General features: G+C 44.1%; 1 protein-coding gene across 7 annotated transcripts in view; it reads right to left on the reverse strand.

Annotated features, from left to right (window-relative positions):
• WT1 (WT1 transcription factor) overlaps positions 1-17,660 on the reverse strand; it is a 65,679-nt gene that overhangs the window by 12,045 nt on the left and 35,974 nt on the right. For 6 of the 7 annotated variants that reach the window (XM_065838854.2, XM_065838853.2, XM_065838855.2 and 3 more), the window contains exons 4-6: positions 13,363-13,440; positions 4,646-4,748; positions 3,090-3,240 (exon numbers count right to left, since the gene is read on the reverse strand). In XM_065838854.2, coding sequence (XP_065694926.1) covers positions 3,090-3,240; positions 4,646-4,748; positions 13,363-13,440 — 332 coding nt within the window. Of the gene's footprint in view, positions 1-3,089; positions 3,241-4,645; positions 4,749-13,362; positions 13,441-15,046; positions 15,212-17,660 lie in introns of those variants that run through there. The other variant, XM_071808853.1, reaches the window with a different exon arrangement.

Consider the following 17,660-nt stretch of genomic DNA (forward strand, 5'->3'; position numbering starts at 1 on the left):
AACCAGTGGAATTTTATGTTGGCTGTAGAGAGGTGTACCAAACACAACTGAATTATCCTCCACTTGAGCTGCGATCTGACAGCTCTCCCAACTTTAGGCTGGCTCATTGGGATTCCTCCCCATCAAAACATTGAAACAGAAGAGACACATCCCTTTGTTTAATAAGAACATTTGGTGTTATGTTTGCCAACTACTTTCTGTCTAATATGCTCATTCCACCAAGCCAAATTTCTGTACCTAGTACAGAACTCTAGAATGGTGTTTTGGAACTCATTGAGTTACAAACAGAAAGTTGATCAGAGAGCCAAAGAAACAGACAGATAAATAACAACATAAACCAACAGCCCATTGTAGTCATACTCGCCCCGTAAGATATTCCCCAACTTATAGAAACAAGCAGATGGAGAAAAGAAAGAAGGTGCAGAGAAGTGCAAACTGTAGCTACCATAACAGTTATCAACAAGACACACGCATTCTTCACAGAGATAGTTGATCTGGCCTTGGAGAAAACAGTTTTCAAATTTTGCTTTTGACAAACAGCTTTTCCACAAGCAGGAGACAAAAGTCAGGGTTATAAAGACAAAGTTACAAAGGACAGGAGAAATGGATTTGCATCACAACAGTTGGTTCAACTGCCCACGACTCCTGAAGCACACAAGACTGGAAAAGACCATTATGGTCATCAAGTCCAGACTCTCCACTACACCAAGCAGCCAAGAATATGTGTTAATTCAGAAGCATTCATTGACTCTCCACTCCAGATGCTCCCGTACACCATATTTCACCAAGCATTCCCAAAAACCAGGACTAACAGATGACAGAAGGAGATTAGAAATGAAGAGCATCATACTCTAAGCCACTACAGCAGCTGGGAATTTCATAACTAAAATTTCCAGACAGTAACCGTAGGAAATGTCTAGTACCCATACAACAGGCTGAGGAGAAAAACCTGTCAGTCTGATAAAGGGGCGACCTCCTTTCTGATCCTGAAGTTGAATGCATCAGCTAGGAAAGATCTCCCAGCAGCTCTCAAACCAGCCATGCACTGTCCCTTGCTGCCTCTCTTCAGCTCCAATCAACCTCACATCTCACATGGTCTTATCAATGGCAACACCTGTCCCAACAAATACGAGTTTTGGGAATCCACTAGGCCTTTTATGGAAAGCAACTTGTGATGGTTTGAGAATAAATACATTTTGTTATCATTATATTGAAATATAGTGGCAGAAAATCTGGGACCAGCCATACAGAAGAGGTGTATGGAGGGGGAAAAAGAAAAATCTTCTATCCCATTCCACTATCACATAAACCAAAGGAGAAGGAAGGGGCATGGACGACCTCAAAGACAAAGGGAGAGGTCTCTCTAGGGATGTTAGGTGGCCACAGTCCTATTCCCTATGTCTTCTGGGGCTTTTGTGGCTCTACATGCCTAGTTTATGTGTGGTACGATGTTGGAAATCTTCTCCAGTTAAGGAAAAAAAAAGATTTAAGTTGAAGTCCTTGTGATGCATCCAGAAATAATATTGTGAAAGCCAAGCAACTAGATGGAATAAAATACAGGACCAGAAAAAACAAATCATGACTGTTAAAATACAGTGTAAATCACTTTAAGAATGAAAGAAACAGTGATTATAAGAAAAATTCAGAAATGTTTAGGCATACTCAAGAAAAATATTGCAGTTAATGGACCCCAAAAGATCTCCAAATTTTCTTCTGCTTCCAAGTTATTAACATAAAATAGAATAGCATTTCTGTAGGCATTCAGCTCTAAAGACTACACTTCAGTTACAACCTAAATTATTTTGAATGTGTAATCTGAGCAACACAGAAGATGGGCCTTTTTTAGCAGGGCCTGTTGTGGCAGGATAAGCGGTGATGGTTTTAAACTAAAAGAGGAGAGACCCAGGTTAGACATGAGGAGGAAATTGTTTACACTGAGGGTGGTGAGAGCCTGGCCCAGGTTGCCCAGAGAGGTGGTGGATGAACCATCCCTGGAGACATCCCAGGCCAAGCTAGATGGGGCTCTGAGCAACCTGAGCTGATGAAGATGTCCCTGCTCATGGCAGGGGTGGGACTGAACGAGTTTCGAAGATCCCGTCCAACCCAAACCATTCTATGATTCTGTGATTCTATGTCTATCTGACTATTTTGTGACTTGCCCATTCAGAAATTAAAAATGTTTTGCAATGTTAATTTCCCACCTACAACTATTTTAGGCGATTAACTAATGTCAGCACATGGTCTCCAAAAGGATAAGTCTGCAATTATTTTTTATGAAATGTTAGGCAATCTGCTAGCTCACAGTATTATGGGCTGCCTTCCTGTTGCCCCTTTGACCTTCCATCATATTAATGGTTAACTGAGCATCCACACTTACAGATTTTTATCCACAGATCTTTAGATTAGCACAGAAAGAACCATCTAAATAAAAATATTATAGGCAATTAAAAAAAATGCATAAGGAACATATCAAAATGTATATCATAATTATATATTTCCAACAGTATAAATCTCCCAATGGGGGAAATAATTCTGTTCATTCTTTGGCAAAATGCAGCAGATCATTTGATTTCCACATTTTGAGATGTAACTTACATTGCTTGAGCTCAGAGAGAATCCAGATCTCAGCCTACAAATGAGTGGCTTCAGGCTCAGTTCCTCAGAGAAAGATCCCATAGCAAGGAAGCTCGTTTGCCAATCAGTCCCTGCCTCCACCCCCAATCAGAGAAGCCTTATACAGGAGGACAAATGTCTAAATGTCTAGGTTCCTCCTCTTCTTAATAGTTAACAACAGTCAAGATTTGGAGCAAGAAGATTCACAGCCCTGAATGATGCCCTATAACAGGAAGAGAGGGAGGTGATCTCCTTGCTGTCAGCACTGCTCTGTGCTTTTCTTCACCAGAGAGCCCTCTGCATCCAGAAGAGGGATTGCCCAGATGACAGAGCACACACATACTTCATCTGACACGTTCTCACTGCCTCTGACCTGGCAGATCATTTCTTGCACCTCATGCTATTTTAAAACCACCCTGCCCGCTTTGCTGCCCAGTGCTATACCGTGATTTACACCAGTCCAGGTCACCACTTACCAGTGTGCTTTCTGCTGTGCATCTGTAGATGGGACAACTTAAAGTATCGCTTGTTACAGCCCGGGTACGCGCACATGAAGGGACGTTTTTCATTTGTCTCACTTGCCGATCGGACAATAGTTGGAGCTACTCCTGGCACCCGTCGGACATCCTACAATGACAGAGACTTGCTAATGCAATCTGTATGTTCTCGAGCTTTTACTTAACACGTTCAAAGAGAAACAATCAGAGGCACTTCTCCCCAACAAAGAGATATTTAAATACATTATACTGCAAGTAGGCAATTTTATTTTATTCTATGTCGATGAAGTACAACCTTAGTATACCTTAATCTGTTCTTTGCAGAGTATTAAAATTATTCAAAGATAAAATACAGTGAACTCTACTTTTGAAATCCTCTCACCAATATTTATATGCAAGATTAAATGGGCTATGCATTCTGGCCTCATGTATAATCACACAATCCTGGAAGAACACTCATTGGCATATGAAATACTTTCAGGCTTATATCAGTGTAAGAGATCAGAGCACAAGCCAGAGTAGCATTGTTGTCTTTATTTTAAATACTCATATGAAGTTAAAGGACAGGGAAATTAATGTTTTGGGTTTATACAAAATGGTAAAAAAAAAAAACAAAAGAAAACAAAAAAGAACAAAACAACACCAAGACTGTCTAGGTGGAGCTGGTGAATAGTTCAGCCTTAATGCATTTTGGCCACCGTCACAATGTTCCATCAAAGATGATCTTCTCCTCCTGCGATAATTAACTTCCTTAAACAATGTCAACTGCTTACTTTTATTCACTCAACAAAAGCTGGCTCACGGGCCCATTTCTGAGCGCTTGCCACTGAATAATGACTTGCTAAACTATACAGAAAAGGAAAAGGAGAAAAGATACTATCTAAAAACATTGATGTATGTTGACAACACAGAGCAACACGGAAGAGACAAATATGTAATGACTTTGCCATCAGTTTTAAGAAGGTATATTTTTTACAGTGCTATTGATTGATGATATGACTGTTTCAGAAAGGGAGGAAATTAACTCCCATGAATGGCAAGTTCCTTCCAAATACTCACTAATTACTTAGTCATTAGGAAACAAACATTTATTATGTTTTAAGGAAATATGTTTGAATTAGTCAGATTTCAGAAATCTATAAATGCAAAATGTCTTCTAACACTTTCTTATATTTAGTTATCAGACATAGTCCATTTTGACCACAGGAGCTTCACACAGCCAAATTGATTGGAGCTATAAGTTGGAAACTGGATCATGTATTTTGGACCCTCCTGAGAAGCTGGTAAGGAATACTGACCCACAGATAGGCTTTAGAAGAAGAAATGAACAATTTAAAATGACCGTGTCAGAAAGAAATCTTACATTACACTTCAATGGCTTCAGTGAAGTCAGGACACTTATGCACAGCATTTCTTGATAACACAAGGAAACCACAAATCCAGGATGGGTTTATAAATACCAGCGAAGTAGTAAATGAACATTATAAACACGTAGCAGTTTTACTTCCCTATGAAGAATGCCCTACTATACTCACTTGTATGCCTCTAAAAACTCCATGGGTGTGTATTCTGTATTGGGCCCCACAGCTGTATAACATAGGAGCACTGTGGTTCTCATTTTCATATCCTGCTGTATGGCTGTAAATAAAGAGGGGAATAATGGAAAAATGAAATATTTTTTCAGTACTCAGCTCCATGTGAGAGGTTTCATCTCTTAAGTCCATGATAACATACGCAGAGTTCGCTTTTATAGCCAGGATATCCAAGTTCAAATGAAATTCAGCAAAGGAAGCCTGCTCTGCCTTCGTGTGGATCTGCTCCCACTGGCACAATGCACTGACTCCATACATACAGCTATTAGTATCCATTAAGACAGTCCAGTAAAAAAAAAAATCTAAAAATTCATTATTTGAACTCTGGTGTATTTCCACAAAGATTCTAGGTAAGAGGAAAAAATCTACATAGCAGCATAACTGTGTCATGTGCACATGTACACATTATTTATCAGTTAAATGCGGGGCTGGCTATTGCTAATATCTTTTGGAATGAGCAAAATGCCTCAGGTTTCACATAAAGTGCAGTGGATTTTTGTCAGCACCTCATGACTCAGATATTACCAGATACTACCAAGAAAGTGATGACATTTATAAGAATAGCAGTCATGTACTCATAAACAGAGATTACAAATCAGTGTCCAAACTATTTATCCCATGTACCAGTTTGCAGGATGCGCTACAAATTTACCCTTTATAAAAACAAAAAATCAAAACCAACCTATCTCTACCAGCTACAGATTTCCAAGATTCCTCATGCAGCATCATCACAATTAGTTTAAAAATCTGTAACCTTTGTTGTGTCTTGGGGATGTCACAATCATATATTTTATCCAATTATATTCTTCAAAATCCTACACCCTCTTGTTCAGAACATTCAGAACATGGCTGAGTTTTCTGTTCACAACCTTCTTAATATCAAAATTATGTAAATAAATGTTAGGTTTTCTTTTTAAATGAGTACCCTATGTCAGTGCGTATGTGCATTAACATGCATTGGTGATGGTAAATGTTCATGTTTTACACTGTACTAGAAATTAGAAAGCCCAGAAGAAAGCCCAAGGGCACAGAGCTGGGGACAGAGACGGATACGTAGGATGTTATCCCAGCCCTTGCCAAATGCTTGCAATAGCAATTTGAAGGGGTCCCTGAGGCCCGGACTCTCATTTCACTGGTCCTTCCTTTCTCTTCACTCAAAGTTCATGTGCAGAGTAGAGTTACAAGGAAGTTTTAAACCTCTTAAGTGATTTGCAGAATAGCCAGCGGACCTGGAATGAGAGAGATGTCTAAAGGGTTTGTGAACCTCGTGGTATTTGTGAACGGCTCTGACTGCGGGGTCTGGGTTGCATTCCTGGTTATCCGTCCCCATGGTGGCTTGCAGGCTGACACCTGGCAGTCCCTTTACATCAAGTCCATCCCTGATTAAACCAGTAGTTTCAAATCCTGGTTCCACCTCACTATTCAGTTCAAAGGGTACACCTTTTAGGAAGGTGTGCTCTGTTTACTTCAATTTTAAGTGGCAAACAGGTGACCGTAATGAAATAAGTTATAGTCTGGTGGCAAGAAAGTATCTCTGATTTGTAATATTATCTGTAATAACAGACAAAGGAAGAAACCATTATCTGATCTTGATGGATTAAACTCTTCTCCAGATATGTACCATGTCTGAATAAACAGGGTCTCCTCTACACTCAAGGCCCAGATGTGGCCTTTTGTTCCCTAATACAAGTAACAAATTATTTGCTCAATTCACGTTCCCCACCAGCATCAAGCTTTCCTCTCTATTGAAAAGCAGCAAGCCCATATATGTCAAAAAAAGGGTTGAAAACCACCCCACCCTTGGTGATACCCATGTTAATTACAAATTAAACAGTGGATTTTAAAACAGAAATTAAATGAGAACCACTATCTATAAGGAGGAAGTTCTGCAGTAGAAGCTATTCCTGATCTGTAATGTAGCAGCAAATCAAGGGTAAATATAAACTTCAGCATTAGTCAGCCTGAGTAACGGTGTAACCTCTCATTCACACCTGTGCTAGCAACCTTACACATTATCATTAAAAAAGGGACTAGAAGAAATCCCAGGACAGAAACTTTAGAAAGAGGAACAGGAATATGCGGTAAAAGCTTATACCATAAAACACAGCCGAAGTTTTCCTTCAAATTCATGTGGGTTTCATCTTTCAGTGGTAACTGGTTTTGTAAAGATCAGTTGGTTCTGAAATAATTCCTCCCAGGAGTAAGGAGCAGAGCAAAGACCCTGTCTGTGCCTTAGGGAATGGCTCTGTGAACAAGAGGCATCCTCCAAACGATCTCCATCTCGACTTTTATTGCAGAATTGGGAAGCCTTCCTCACCATTCAGCCTTTTTCACACCTCCTCCCATTATTTCTAGTTATACTTCACTAAAACTGTACACACAACTATAAAGCCTTGCAGATTAAAATCTGTTTTCTGAGCCTCTTGACCCATAATATACTAAGTAACAAACAGCCGTCTCCTTACACAGGTCCCTAGAAGAGATGCTTCAATAATTGGGCGCCCTAGTTCCCATTTTACATTGGGCCCATTTCCATCAACACTGGCTGGTACTCAGCGTGGTCGTACAGAAGATGACAGCAAAATGGATCATGTGAGATTTCTTGGTTTAAAATACTATTTATTCCCTATGAAGCAGTACAGAATGATCTGACCTTCACGGAGTGGAAATTAACAGGTGAATGTTCTTTCCAGTCAGCAGAGAAACCGGAAGACCGCAGGAGGAGTTTTCACAAACCATCCCTACATCACTGCTGCTTAAACTTCAACCTTCACTCCACATCGATAGTAACCTTGTTGTAAAATACCATTTTTTTTCTTCCAGCCTCTTTACTCAATGCATCCATGATGTACACTGCAAAGTGTATACCACAGTTTGCATAGTTGGCTTGTTTCATATTGCTGCAATTTATATACTAAATAAAAGCACTGATTGAAGAACTGATATAAAACTCCTAAATATATTACTGAAACTCAAACGCCTGCTTTATTGCATGCAAGAGATAATGATCAGATGTAGTCCCTCATACGTGAGCACTACAAGTAACCGACTAATTTATACCTGCAGTACATTAAGTGAATGGAAATCTTAAGAGAACAGGAGTCTCCTTAACCATCATCTCTTCTAGTCAGGCAGAGAGACAACGTCTCAAATGCTTAGGCTACCAAATCTATAAGAATAGTAATGAAAAATTATCCCACTAGATTCTCAGGATCAGATAACAGCCTAGATCTCCACAAAAGCACTGCAATATGTGCCCAGATCCGCTAACAATATATGCAGAAATTTTTGTTCAAGGAAGCACTGAAGGATTTGGCCTCACAGTTCTGCCTTTGCTTGTAAACAGACAATTCCCTTTAACCTCAATGGCAGCTGCACAAAGACAGGACTGGACTATAAATGTTTAGAATTTGAGTTAGTTGGTGAAAAAAAGGACCCAGTATATTTTGTTCTCTGGTTCTAGACAGTCAGAAACAGACCTGGAAACAGAGCCATAAAATGTAATTCTAGATAACTGGGAAACAAAGACTCATACTCATGCAACATAAAACGCTAAGCAAGCGCTATGTGTTGTAGAGTATTGAGAAGCGCTTGCGTTTACCATTAGCCCAGCAAATCCTCAACACTTGCAGAGTAGCTCTTTTAAAATGATAAATCTCAAAGTCGTACAGATTGTACAAAGATTAATAAAAATGAAGGTTTTACAGATGAGAATGTGTGATGAAAAACAGAGCAGCTTGTGAGAGTTGTATCAATCTAAGTGGTTATAAAAAAACTCATAAAAGATGACACTCTAATCTGAATATTTTAAAAAATAATCAAGCTGCAATTTCTCTCTCACACCATTTTACTTTGTTAAATTGAAATTGTCTGTCTGATGTATAAAGCAGTTACAACTTAATCTGGAGAGTTAAGCTTTTTATTATTATTATTTCATAAACCAAAAAAGGGAAGCTTTAGGGCATCACTGAGGAGAGTTAGAAAATTTCAGATGAAATGTGAATACGCATTGATTCATGAGATTCAGACTTGGAAGAATAAAAAAAGCCAGAAAGCAAGATTACATAAAACAGGCACCACATTAAGCTTCAATTTAATTGTGTTTCAATGCAGGAACAGGAATTTTAGGGTTTAGAAACAGAGCCAAAAATGAGGCAAAGTGAGGGTGTGGGCTAGTCCCGTTGATAACAGAACATAAAGGAAGAGAAGCAGAGTTAATTCCCTCTGCTAAAATATTTACCATCCTAGCACCCTGGGAAAAATATGTATGGAGACAGCAAAAAGATTCTGATTAGTTATATAGAAGATCATGTTTCTGCCTGTTTTTTGTCTAATACTGTTACGGAGTGTGGAGTATAACGCTGCATTTTTATCTGCACTTTCCAAGGCAAAGGAATATTAAAAAATGTGATTTCACAGACTACAGCCCTTCTGCCATCTTCAATGAGAAAACCAGCTGGTTGATGAAGGGAAGGCACTGAATTTTCAGGGGACTCTGGTCTGTCTGACTTCAACAGTCTTTGTTTGATTTGGGTTTTTTACCATTGACCTGAATGGAACCAGGATTTCACCCAACATTTCCCTTCAAAATTAGTCTCTCAACTCTGAGTGGGAAAGGGGAAATTCAGTGTTAGAGAACATATGTCATTGTCTGTTTCCAGTTCATGTTGACTGCAGAACTGAACCCAAGTAGGAAATTTTGCACCTCCAAATTTTACTAATAGTGCCATCATAGCTAAACAGAAAGGCCTTTACCATTCACTCCTGGAGAAAATAAGTTTCCATTGCCTTGTTTTAGATGCAGTTTTAATAGTGTTCTACAGAGATCACACCTAATTTTCCTTCCAGTTACCCTGACCAAACAGCAACATATACAAATGTCCACAGAACATGTCGAATAACACACAAGTAAAACCAAAAGAAAAAATAATTGTCTGGTTACATACACGATTTCAGATGACTGTTGGAAATATAGATCAAAATTTCTTACTTGAGCAGCTGAAGAGACAACTAATCAACCTTTCTGTGAACTCTTGCTGATGGGTATGTGGCTACACCCTTGTCTACCATGCTATACCACTTTCTGCTTGGCATAATTTCCATGTCACTTCTATACAGAACTCATCAAAATATCAAGGAGGGTTTTATAGTCGCGAGGTCTGCCTCTACAACAACGCTGAAGGGAAAGCAGTATTTTCCACATTGGATAAATAAGAAAGCAAGACAAAAATATTAAGGACAGAAGCTGAAGGGAAAGGTGTCCACTAAGGTGGGACATCCATTGTGAGATGTCTGGGACCTGAGTTCTTCGGGCAACAAGCAAAGGACCCACTGACTTTCCTGCAACAGTATAAATCTGATCTCAGCTGCTCCAAACAAAATACCGCAAAATGAAGAACAAACCACCAGTAAACGGTCTGAAGAGATAAAACCCAGTCCCACAGTGATGTTCACTGCCTTAACCACGAAGCTTTCCTTTCAGACCCTTGAATCTGCCAGTTTGTGTGACAGCTCTTGCAGACAGCATGCCAGTCCAGCCTCTTGTGTACCCAAAGTTCAGAGGGTGACAGGGAAGTCCCTGGACAAGCAGGCAACACATAACCAATGCTCTAGCTCACAAGGCACCCAATGTGGACTGTTGTCCCTGATAGGAGTTATAAGCACAACTTGAGCTCTATCTTGGGCATTCAGAACCTAAGTGAAAATCTACAGCACAGAATCAAGTCACTTGGACTATATGGTAGCAGTGGTGAGTTGTTTTCTTCTCCAGGAACAACTCCTTGCAGACAGAAGCTCCGTTTGGGCCATCAGATCTTCTTTTGGTTTCCCAGTACATAGAAACACCTAGAATTCACACTGCAGCCTTTTCTATCTGTTTCTCCATTTACATCTCTCTCCGCTTCCCCTGCCCGCCTATCACATTGTTGCACTCTGCCAGAATACACCTCTGTTCACCTCATGTGTCTCCTGCACCCCTTACCCAGGCACCCTATTCTGTATCTGAAATTAAAATATTCAGGGAGGAAAAAACATTTAGGGAAAAAAATCTTCTAAGGCCTTAAAGCTGAAGCAGGCTCTGAGCAGATGAAATCATTTGATAGTTTAGATGCCAGGCTCTTGCTTTTGATCACACACAAAGAACAGGACTGTTCATAAACTCGTAACTCAGTGGGCATGATTTTCACAGTGACTGAAAAGGATGTGGCTTGGACCGCCTGACAGTATTCCTTGCCAAATTTCAAACTTTTAATCTGGAGCTGATCAGTCAGATATTGGCAAGAATGTAAATAGATAAAACCAGAATGCTCTCAGTTAAGCCACTAGATAACTTCAGCATAGAAGCTGCTAACTAACTCCACCTGAAAAGCACAGCAAACAGCTTCATTTCAGTACATTAAACTTATGCTGAACATGAACCCAGAAAGCAAGTTACTGAACTGGTCTACTGTCAACTATAAAGTGTATGACCCATAAATTTTATGTAATTGTAGAGTTCTCTAACTACTCGCAGAACTTAATGTTAATGTTTTCTTCCTTCTTATAATGTGCAAAAGTCTTATTGAAGCCAGGAAGAAGAGCTGGGAAGAACTCAAGGCAAGGAGCTAAACAAGGACTGTCATCGTTGGACAGAATCTGGAAGCTCCATATTTCAACAGAAAGCTTGATTCCAAAATTCTTAAATCACAACTACAAGATTGAGAAAAGCATCTGAAATACTAAACGCCTGGGAATCACTTATGAACAGTTCATATATTTTAAAGATGTAAATCTTGGGAAGAATACCTTATGTTCATGGCAACTGAGATTGGAGGTACTGTGTATTGTAACTCTCAGCCAGAAAAGACAGATAACTATTTTGGCTCATATTACCAGTGATGAGGCTATGTCTAGCACTGATTTTCCACAGATTCTACAATCTTGGCCTATACCAAAACTTTTAGCTTTGTTTTACCATAGATCATTCATCTTGATCTCTTTCCCGCACCCCTTTCATGCATCCTAGGTCACATACTTTACACTGCTAACAGTCTGACTCCTGGACAAGTAAGAAGCCATTTATTTTGTTCAGTACTCCTTTAATATTTCTATTGTGTCCTTTTTTTTTTTTCACTGAGTTCCCCAAAGAATAACCTCTTCCTTGCTTTAATAACTTGGACCTCAGTCAAGGTTGATGTGTTTCTCCATTTTGCAGGATATTTTCTTCAGAAGAGACAAAACAGTGTCTAATATTGCAATGACTGATCTTTAAAGGATACAGTTTAAAGAGGAAATCAAAAACGCTTACGGGAAAAAAATAGGAGATAACCTTTCAAAAGAGAGGATTGGCAACAAAGACACTGAACTGTGGAGAACTGTAGGATTTGGGGATCTTCTTAACCAAGAGAGTTCCTTGACAGATCTCTCCAAGCTCCATTCTCTAGTTCATTCTGATACAGGTAGTTTACTATGCTACTATCTTCTTCCTCTAACCTTCAAACACCATTTGTGAATGAGCTAGAAGCCAACCCATAGCATTCATTTTCCTTCATCACGCTACAGCACTGTACACTAAGTCCATCTTGAACAAGTTTTTCACATTTATGGACAACTACACGACAGCATAGATCCACATGGGCTTTTTCTCCTGTTGTTCACTCAAGACTGTTCGCACATACTTAGGCACTGAGAACATCTCAGAGCAAGTTGGCAATACCTACCTTCGGCAGGGGAGTTTTCAAACCCAATTAGATAATCAGCTCAGAGCAGAGTAGGCAACCTTTGGCTTTATCCTGGATCAAAAGGTGGTTGTTTTGCTCATGGATGAAACAAGGTCAAGTTATGGTTGTGCCCCAAACCAGTAGGGTCCTACCTCATGCTCCCCTAGGTGCGTTAGGGGACAACCATCCCCGAGCACAGGTTGCCGGTGGACTCTAACCCCCCTTCCTCCCCCAGCAGCACGTCCTCGCCCCCGGGGCCGGGCCGAGGAGAGCGGGGTCCAGGTGCGAGCTGGGGGAGATGCCCGCCCGGGCCGGGGCAGGAGGGGCTCGGAGCGCGGTCCCCTCCAGCCGTCGCCACCCCGGCGGGGCCCCGCGGCGCCTCGGGGCCTTCCTGCCCGCCCAGCGGCAGGAAACCCCGCGGGGGAGGCGGGCCGGAGCCTCTTCCCGGCAGGTGGGAGGGCGACAATGGCCGGGAGGAAGGAAGCCGGGAGGCGGCAGGGCTGGGACACAGGACGCAGGGCCTGGCGAACGGAGGGAAAGGGAAGAGGGATGGTAGGAAGGGGCGACGACTCGAGGAGGAGAGCGTGGAGAAGCCGTAGCTGCCCCGCCGGGACCGGCACCGGGACCAGGAGCAGCGAGTCCCGGGACCCCTGGCCCGGCCCCCGAGCCCCGGGGGGCAGAACAGGACGGCCACAAACTGCGCCCGGGGAGCTTCGTCTTTTCAACACCTCCCGCCTAACCTAGTAAGCCTGAGCCAGCCAGCACCCGGACACTTAACTTAGGGCATTAGAATATACTTAAACTCACGGTAAACTGTAGCCAGACAATGAGCCACTGTCGGAAATGGTCAGTACTTTTTTCGTGCTAGTGACCGCGGATTCAAGTCGTAAAATGCAGTATAAAGTTAGGTCAGTAAAACAACTGCACTAGGGCAAAAGATTAGGAAATAATAAAGCGCCTTACCCCTTCAGTGTGGATCCCAAGTTCATTTGATTCCATGTCATGCATTCAAGCTGTGAGGTCATTTGGTATAAATTGTCACTGTTGTGAAAATACATAGAATTAGAACTAAAATTACCGCGATCAAATTAAAACCGAAACGCCAAAATAGCAACATTGCCTTCGTTGTTCTTTTTAAATATAGAACAGTAGAAAGATAATTTATTTTATATAATCCCTTTTATCGTTGTATTATGAATTTTTGAAAAATAAAAGCAAATAAAAGAAAGTAATGGCTTCGGACTGAAAAGTCTCTTCGAATCTGCAAGCTTGTCAACTTGTAAATAGCTGGAAAAAGAGATACAAAACTTTTTCCTTACAGAAAAGTAATATCCGATATTGACACATTGAAATTAATGAAACGAATATAGGCAGCCTTGCGGGCTAACGAAGCAGATTATTTGTTTTAAAAAGGCAAATCTGTTAACTGTTTTAAGCGGGAGTGTAAGAGACCACGTGGTTAATGGAGTGAAGTAGCTATCGTGACTCATGATGGATGTTACTACATAGAGGGGCTTGACAAGAGGGAGAAAAATGGAGTGGCTGAGCGATAAACGGAGCTCACCGCTGGAACACGCTCTTTCCCCGCCGGTACACGGCAGCGGGACGGCTGCTGCAGAGCGCGGCTTCCCGGCCATCGCTCCCCGCTTTGCAAGCGGCAAACCCGGGGAGCGCGACCGCGGGGAACGGCGGTGCTGGGAGCGCAGGGGCGGCCCCGGGCGCTGCCGCCGCGGAGTCCCCGCCCGGCCGTGTCCCCCCGCCCGCCGGCGAACAGCTCTCCGCGATGCTGAAGGGGTGACCCCCCCGCCCCGGGGAATGCTGTGGGGGTCCCCCGCTCCCGGCCCTCCCCAAAACACGGCTCCCCATTCGCCCCGGCGAACCGCGAGGTGGAACGAGGCGGGAGCCCCCGTGCCTTTCAGTCGAGCGCTGTGATTGATGCCGAGGAACAGCCGCTCACAATAAACTCAAGTCTCCCTGTTGATTAATTACACCTAAATTCGCTGGACTTATGTGGTGAATTTATATCATTCTGTTATTAGAAGAGGATTTTTTTTCCTTATTTTTTTTCTTCGTGGCAGGTAGGAGCGACCTAAATAAGTCAGATTCCAGTGGGAAGCTTTTGCATATAAAAACAAATTAAGTTACTTCAATCTCGAAGTATGCGTAATATCATTTGTCAGTATCACTGGACACTATTATTCATTAGTATGTCTGAAGTGCTATTATGCTACTACAATGTCCTGCATATCAGCTCAGGAATTGTTAAACTCTCCTGCAGTTTCCCCATTTGCAATAGCAGTCCGTGCTGGTCTGTGCCAACTACGTTTTGCAATTCCACGAATTCTTCCTGTAATGCTGCTGTAATTAATTCCTCCAGGACCCTGATTTTTATTAGAAGTACCCGCCCGATGCATTTACAGCAGGAGATTTCCCTTTAACTTTCTTTCCCTTGACAGTTCATTTATAAGAGCCTCCCCCACAATATCCACTTTTTCCCTTCCTTTGCTTTTTCATAAAGCAATACACTTATTCATCTTGTCACTAGCTCGCAGCCACTGTCTTGCATGCCGCCTTTGGGTGACAGCGTCCCCAAGGAACCGCTCGGAAACCAGCGCCCTGTCCGGCGCGGGGTGCAGCCGCAGCTCACCGGGTAACGCTCCTCCTGCCCTCCCCGTTTCACGGCCCCGCTTCGCTCCTGGCTTCGCAGCTCCGACAACAGCTCAACGGCGCAGCCAGAGCTGGTTTGAGCCTTTGAAGGGCGCCCGGAGCGGCTTTCAGGCGGGCTGGGCGTCGTGTAAAGCGCTGGGAGAAAAAAGGGTGGGCGAAACTCGCTCTCACCGCTAAATCCCGCTCTGCCGCAGCCGGTGCCTCTGGTTCGGGGCGGCCCCAGGAGAGACTCGCAGCCCCCGCACCCCTCTTGCCCTCCCGCTGCAGTTGCGGTGGGAATGAGTGCCGGGGGGAGGAGGCGCTCGGGCTCGGCACTTCTCGCCAGCCGGGCTCAGCACCCCACGCAGCCCGGCTGGGCACCCCACGCCACACCTGGCCGCCCCCAGCACGGGAGCCCAGCGGGGCCGCGTCGCAGCTGCGCGATTTGGGGAGAAGTTTGAGTTGAGCCTCTGAGGGCGAATTCCCGCGGGATGCGCCGCGGTGTCTCGGTTGGGCAATGCCCTGGCAGCGGGGTACCCCCACGTCCCTCACACGGGTTGCACAGGGAGTCTGTGTGATCCCTGCTGCCGGCAGCGGCCAAGGGGAGAAAGTTCATTTTCCGTGGAGATGCTGAGCCCATGATCCTGCGAGGTTTACATCTCGAAAAAATAAACGGGATTGCCCAAATTTCGGCTAAACCTTCCGCAAGTGACCCCGGGGCGGGAGGCAGGTGGGCACCGCAAGAATGGCCGCGCCGGCCGTCGTTTGCCCGGGCGTCATCGGGCATCGACACAGGATTAAAAATCTCGTTTCTGACATGTGATAGAGAACAGGACATCCTTAAGTCCATTTGCGCTTCGCCATGGTTTGTTATTGACAATACCGTAAGGTGATCTCATGGAATTAACAGCTCCTCTCAAAATCTCGGCTTCGGATGAGGTTTGGATGATGAGAAGGAAAGCGACGTTCCCGGGGGATACGCCTGCACCGATTCCAATCTGAATCCTTGGCCCTCCAAACGGCCACAAAGACGACACTAAAAATAACTTATTTTCATTACAGAGATGCTTTTAAAGAGAAACGAGAGGAAGGAGGGGGAACATTTCTACAGCGGGGATTAATGTAAGTTGGAGTGGAATAAAAGGAAGTCAACGCTGAGCAAAAAGGGAACTTAAAAGGAAACCAGTAGTAGATCATATGGAGTTTGTTTTGGCCTGCACTGCAGTATTACCGAGTTCCTGACCTCTGCACAGAAAGAGCTATAATCTGAACCGAAACTCCTCCACTTTTAAAGTCTTTGTAAGTGTGACTCACAGTAAATTTTCAACATCGAGCATGTTTACTACATTAAACAGCGCGAGGTAGAAAAGTTCACATCACCATTTTAATGGGCCCACAAACGCTACTCATCGAACGCACCCTCGCAGCCTGTGCGGGGTTGTCATCCACGTCCAGCCCTCAGCAGCAGGCGCGGTGTTCCCTGGCAGAGGATCGGGCTGCGCCATGAACAGAGCAAGCAGTTGCCGAAGCGAGAGATTTCAGAGATGATTTTGCTTATTGTATAAGAGCTACAATATTTTAACCATCTGTTTCAAATTGTCACCCTCCTGACTGCTTTGCCTTGGTACGGGAGAGAGGGGAAGGCTCTTCAGCCTTGGCCCGCCCGAGTACCCCCCCGCACTGCAGAGGGGCTGCACCAGCCGGGCCGGGAGCTCCCCCGGCCACAGGACCCTGCCGCTCACACCCATTCGCGACCCGCGGACGGAGAGCGGGAAGGCCGATAGCGGCTTGCACCGCACTGGTGAGATGACGGGGAGGAGCGCATCAGGTGGAGTAGGTTCACTCCGGTATTTCCTCGCAGCTGCTTTCCCGCTCCACCTGTGCTCAAGGGAGAATTACCCCCTGGGTCTCGTTTCGGCGCTGCAGAGATCAGAGCCGGAAGGTGACGGAGGGATGGGGCCCGGCGGGGTGGGTGGCAGAAGGACCGTAAACGACGCTCGGGAGCTACTCGAACGTCTCATGGAGGTGCGAAGGAGAGACGGTGTGGGGCAAGCACCGGCGATCGCACCACGCCGGGAAAAGAGGCGACACCTCCCGCTCCCGAGCTCGGTTCCTCCTGCCACGGTGTCCCCGAAGTCGAACGGGAGCGCCTGCTGTCCTCAGCCAGTGCGAGGAGCGACAGAGGCGACCAACCCCGTCACTCCGGGGATGAGCATCGTGCCCTCCGCCATCGCTGCGCGTCCTGCGCTACAGTCCCCAGGCGCGCAGCGGGGGACATTGCCGCCGCCCCATCCCTGCAAGCCCCGGTGCTCAGGGACGGCAACCGAGCCACCAGGTGTCAAAGCAGAGCTGACAAACTTGACTTCAACTACGCAAAGCAAAATAAATCTTCGCAAAGGAGGTACGGAATAAATATGGTCTTAAAAATAATGATAAAGATCCCGCCTAATCAATATGAACAAGACAGCGCGGTCGGTTTTCTGGCCGTTGCAAATATGGCTAATGAATCACGCCCGTTTCTGCACCGTAACTGGTCACCCACTTTCTTGAAAGCACTTTCTAGGAAGAAAACTTGTGTAGTAGGAAAATAACTTTTTCCAGATGCTTTTGAACAC

Source organism: Patagioenas fasciata, chromosome 5 (genome assembly GCF_037038585.1).
Source record: "Patagioenas fasciata isolate bPatFas1 chromosome 5, bPatFas1.hap1, whole genome shotgun sequence".
NCBI lineage: Eukaryota > Metazoa > Chordata > Aves > Columbiformes > Columbidae > Patagioenas > Patagioenas fasciata.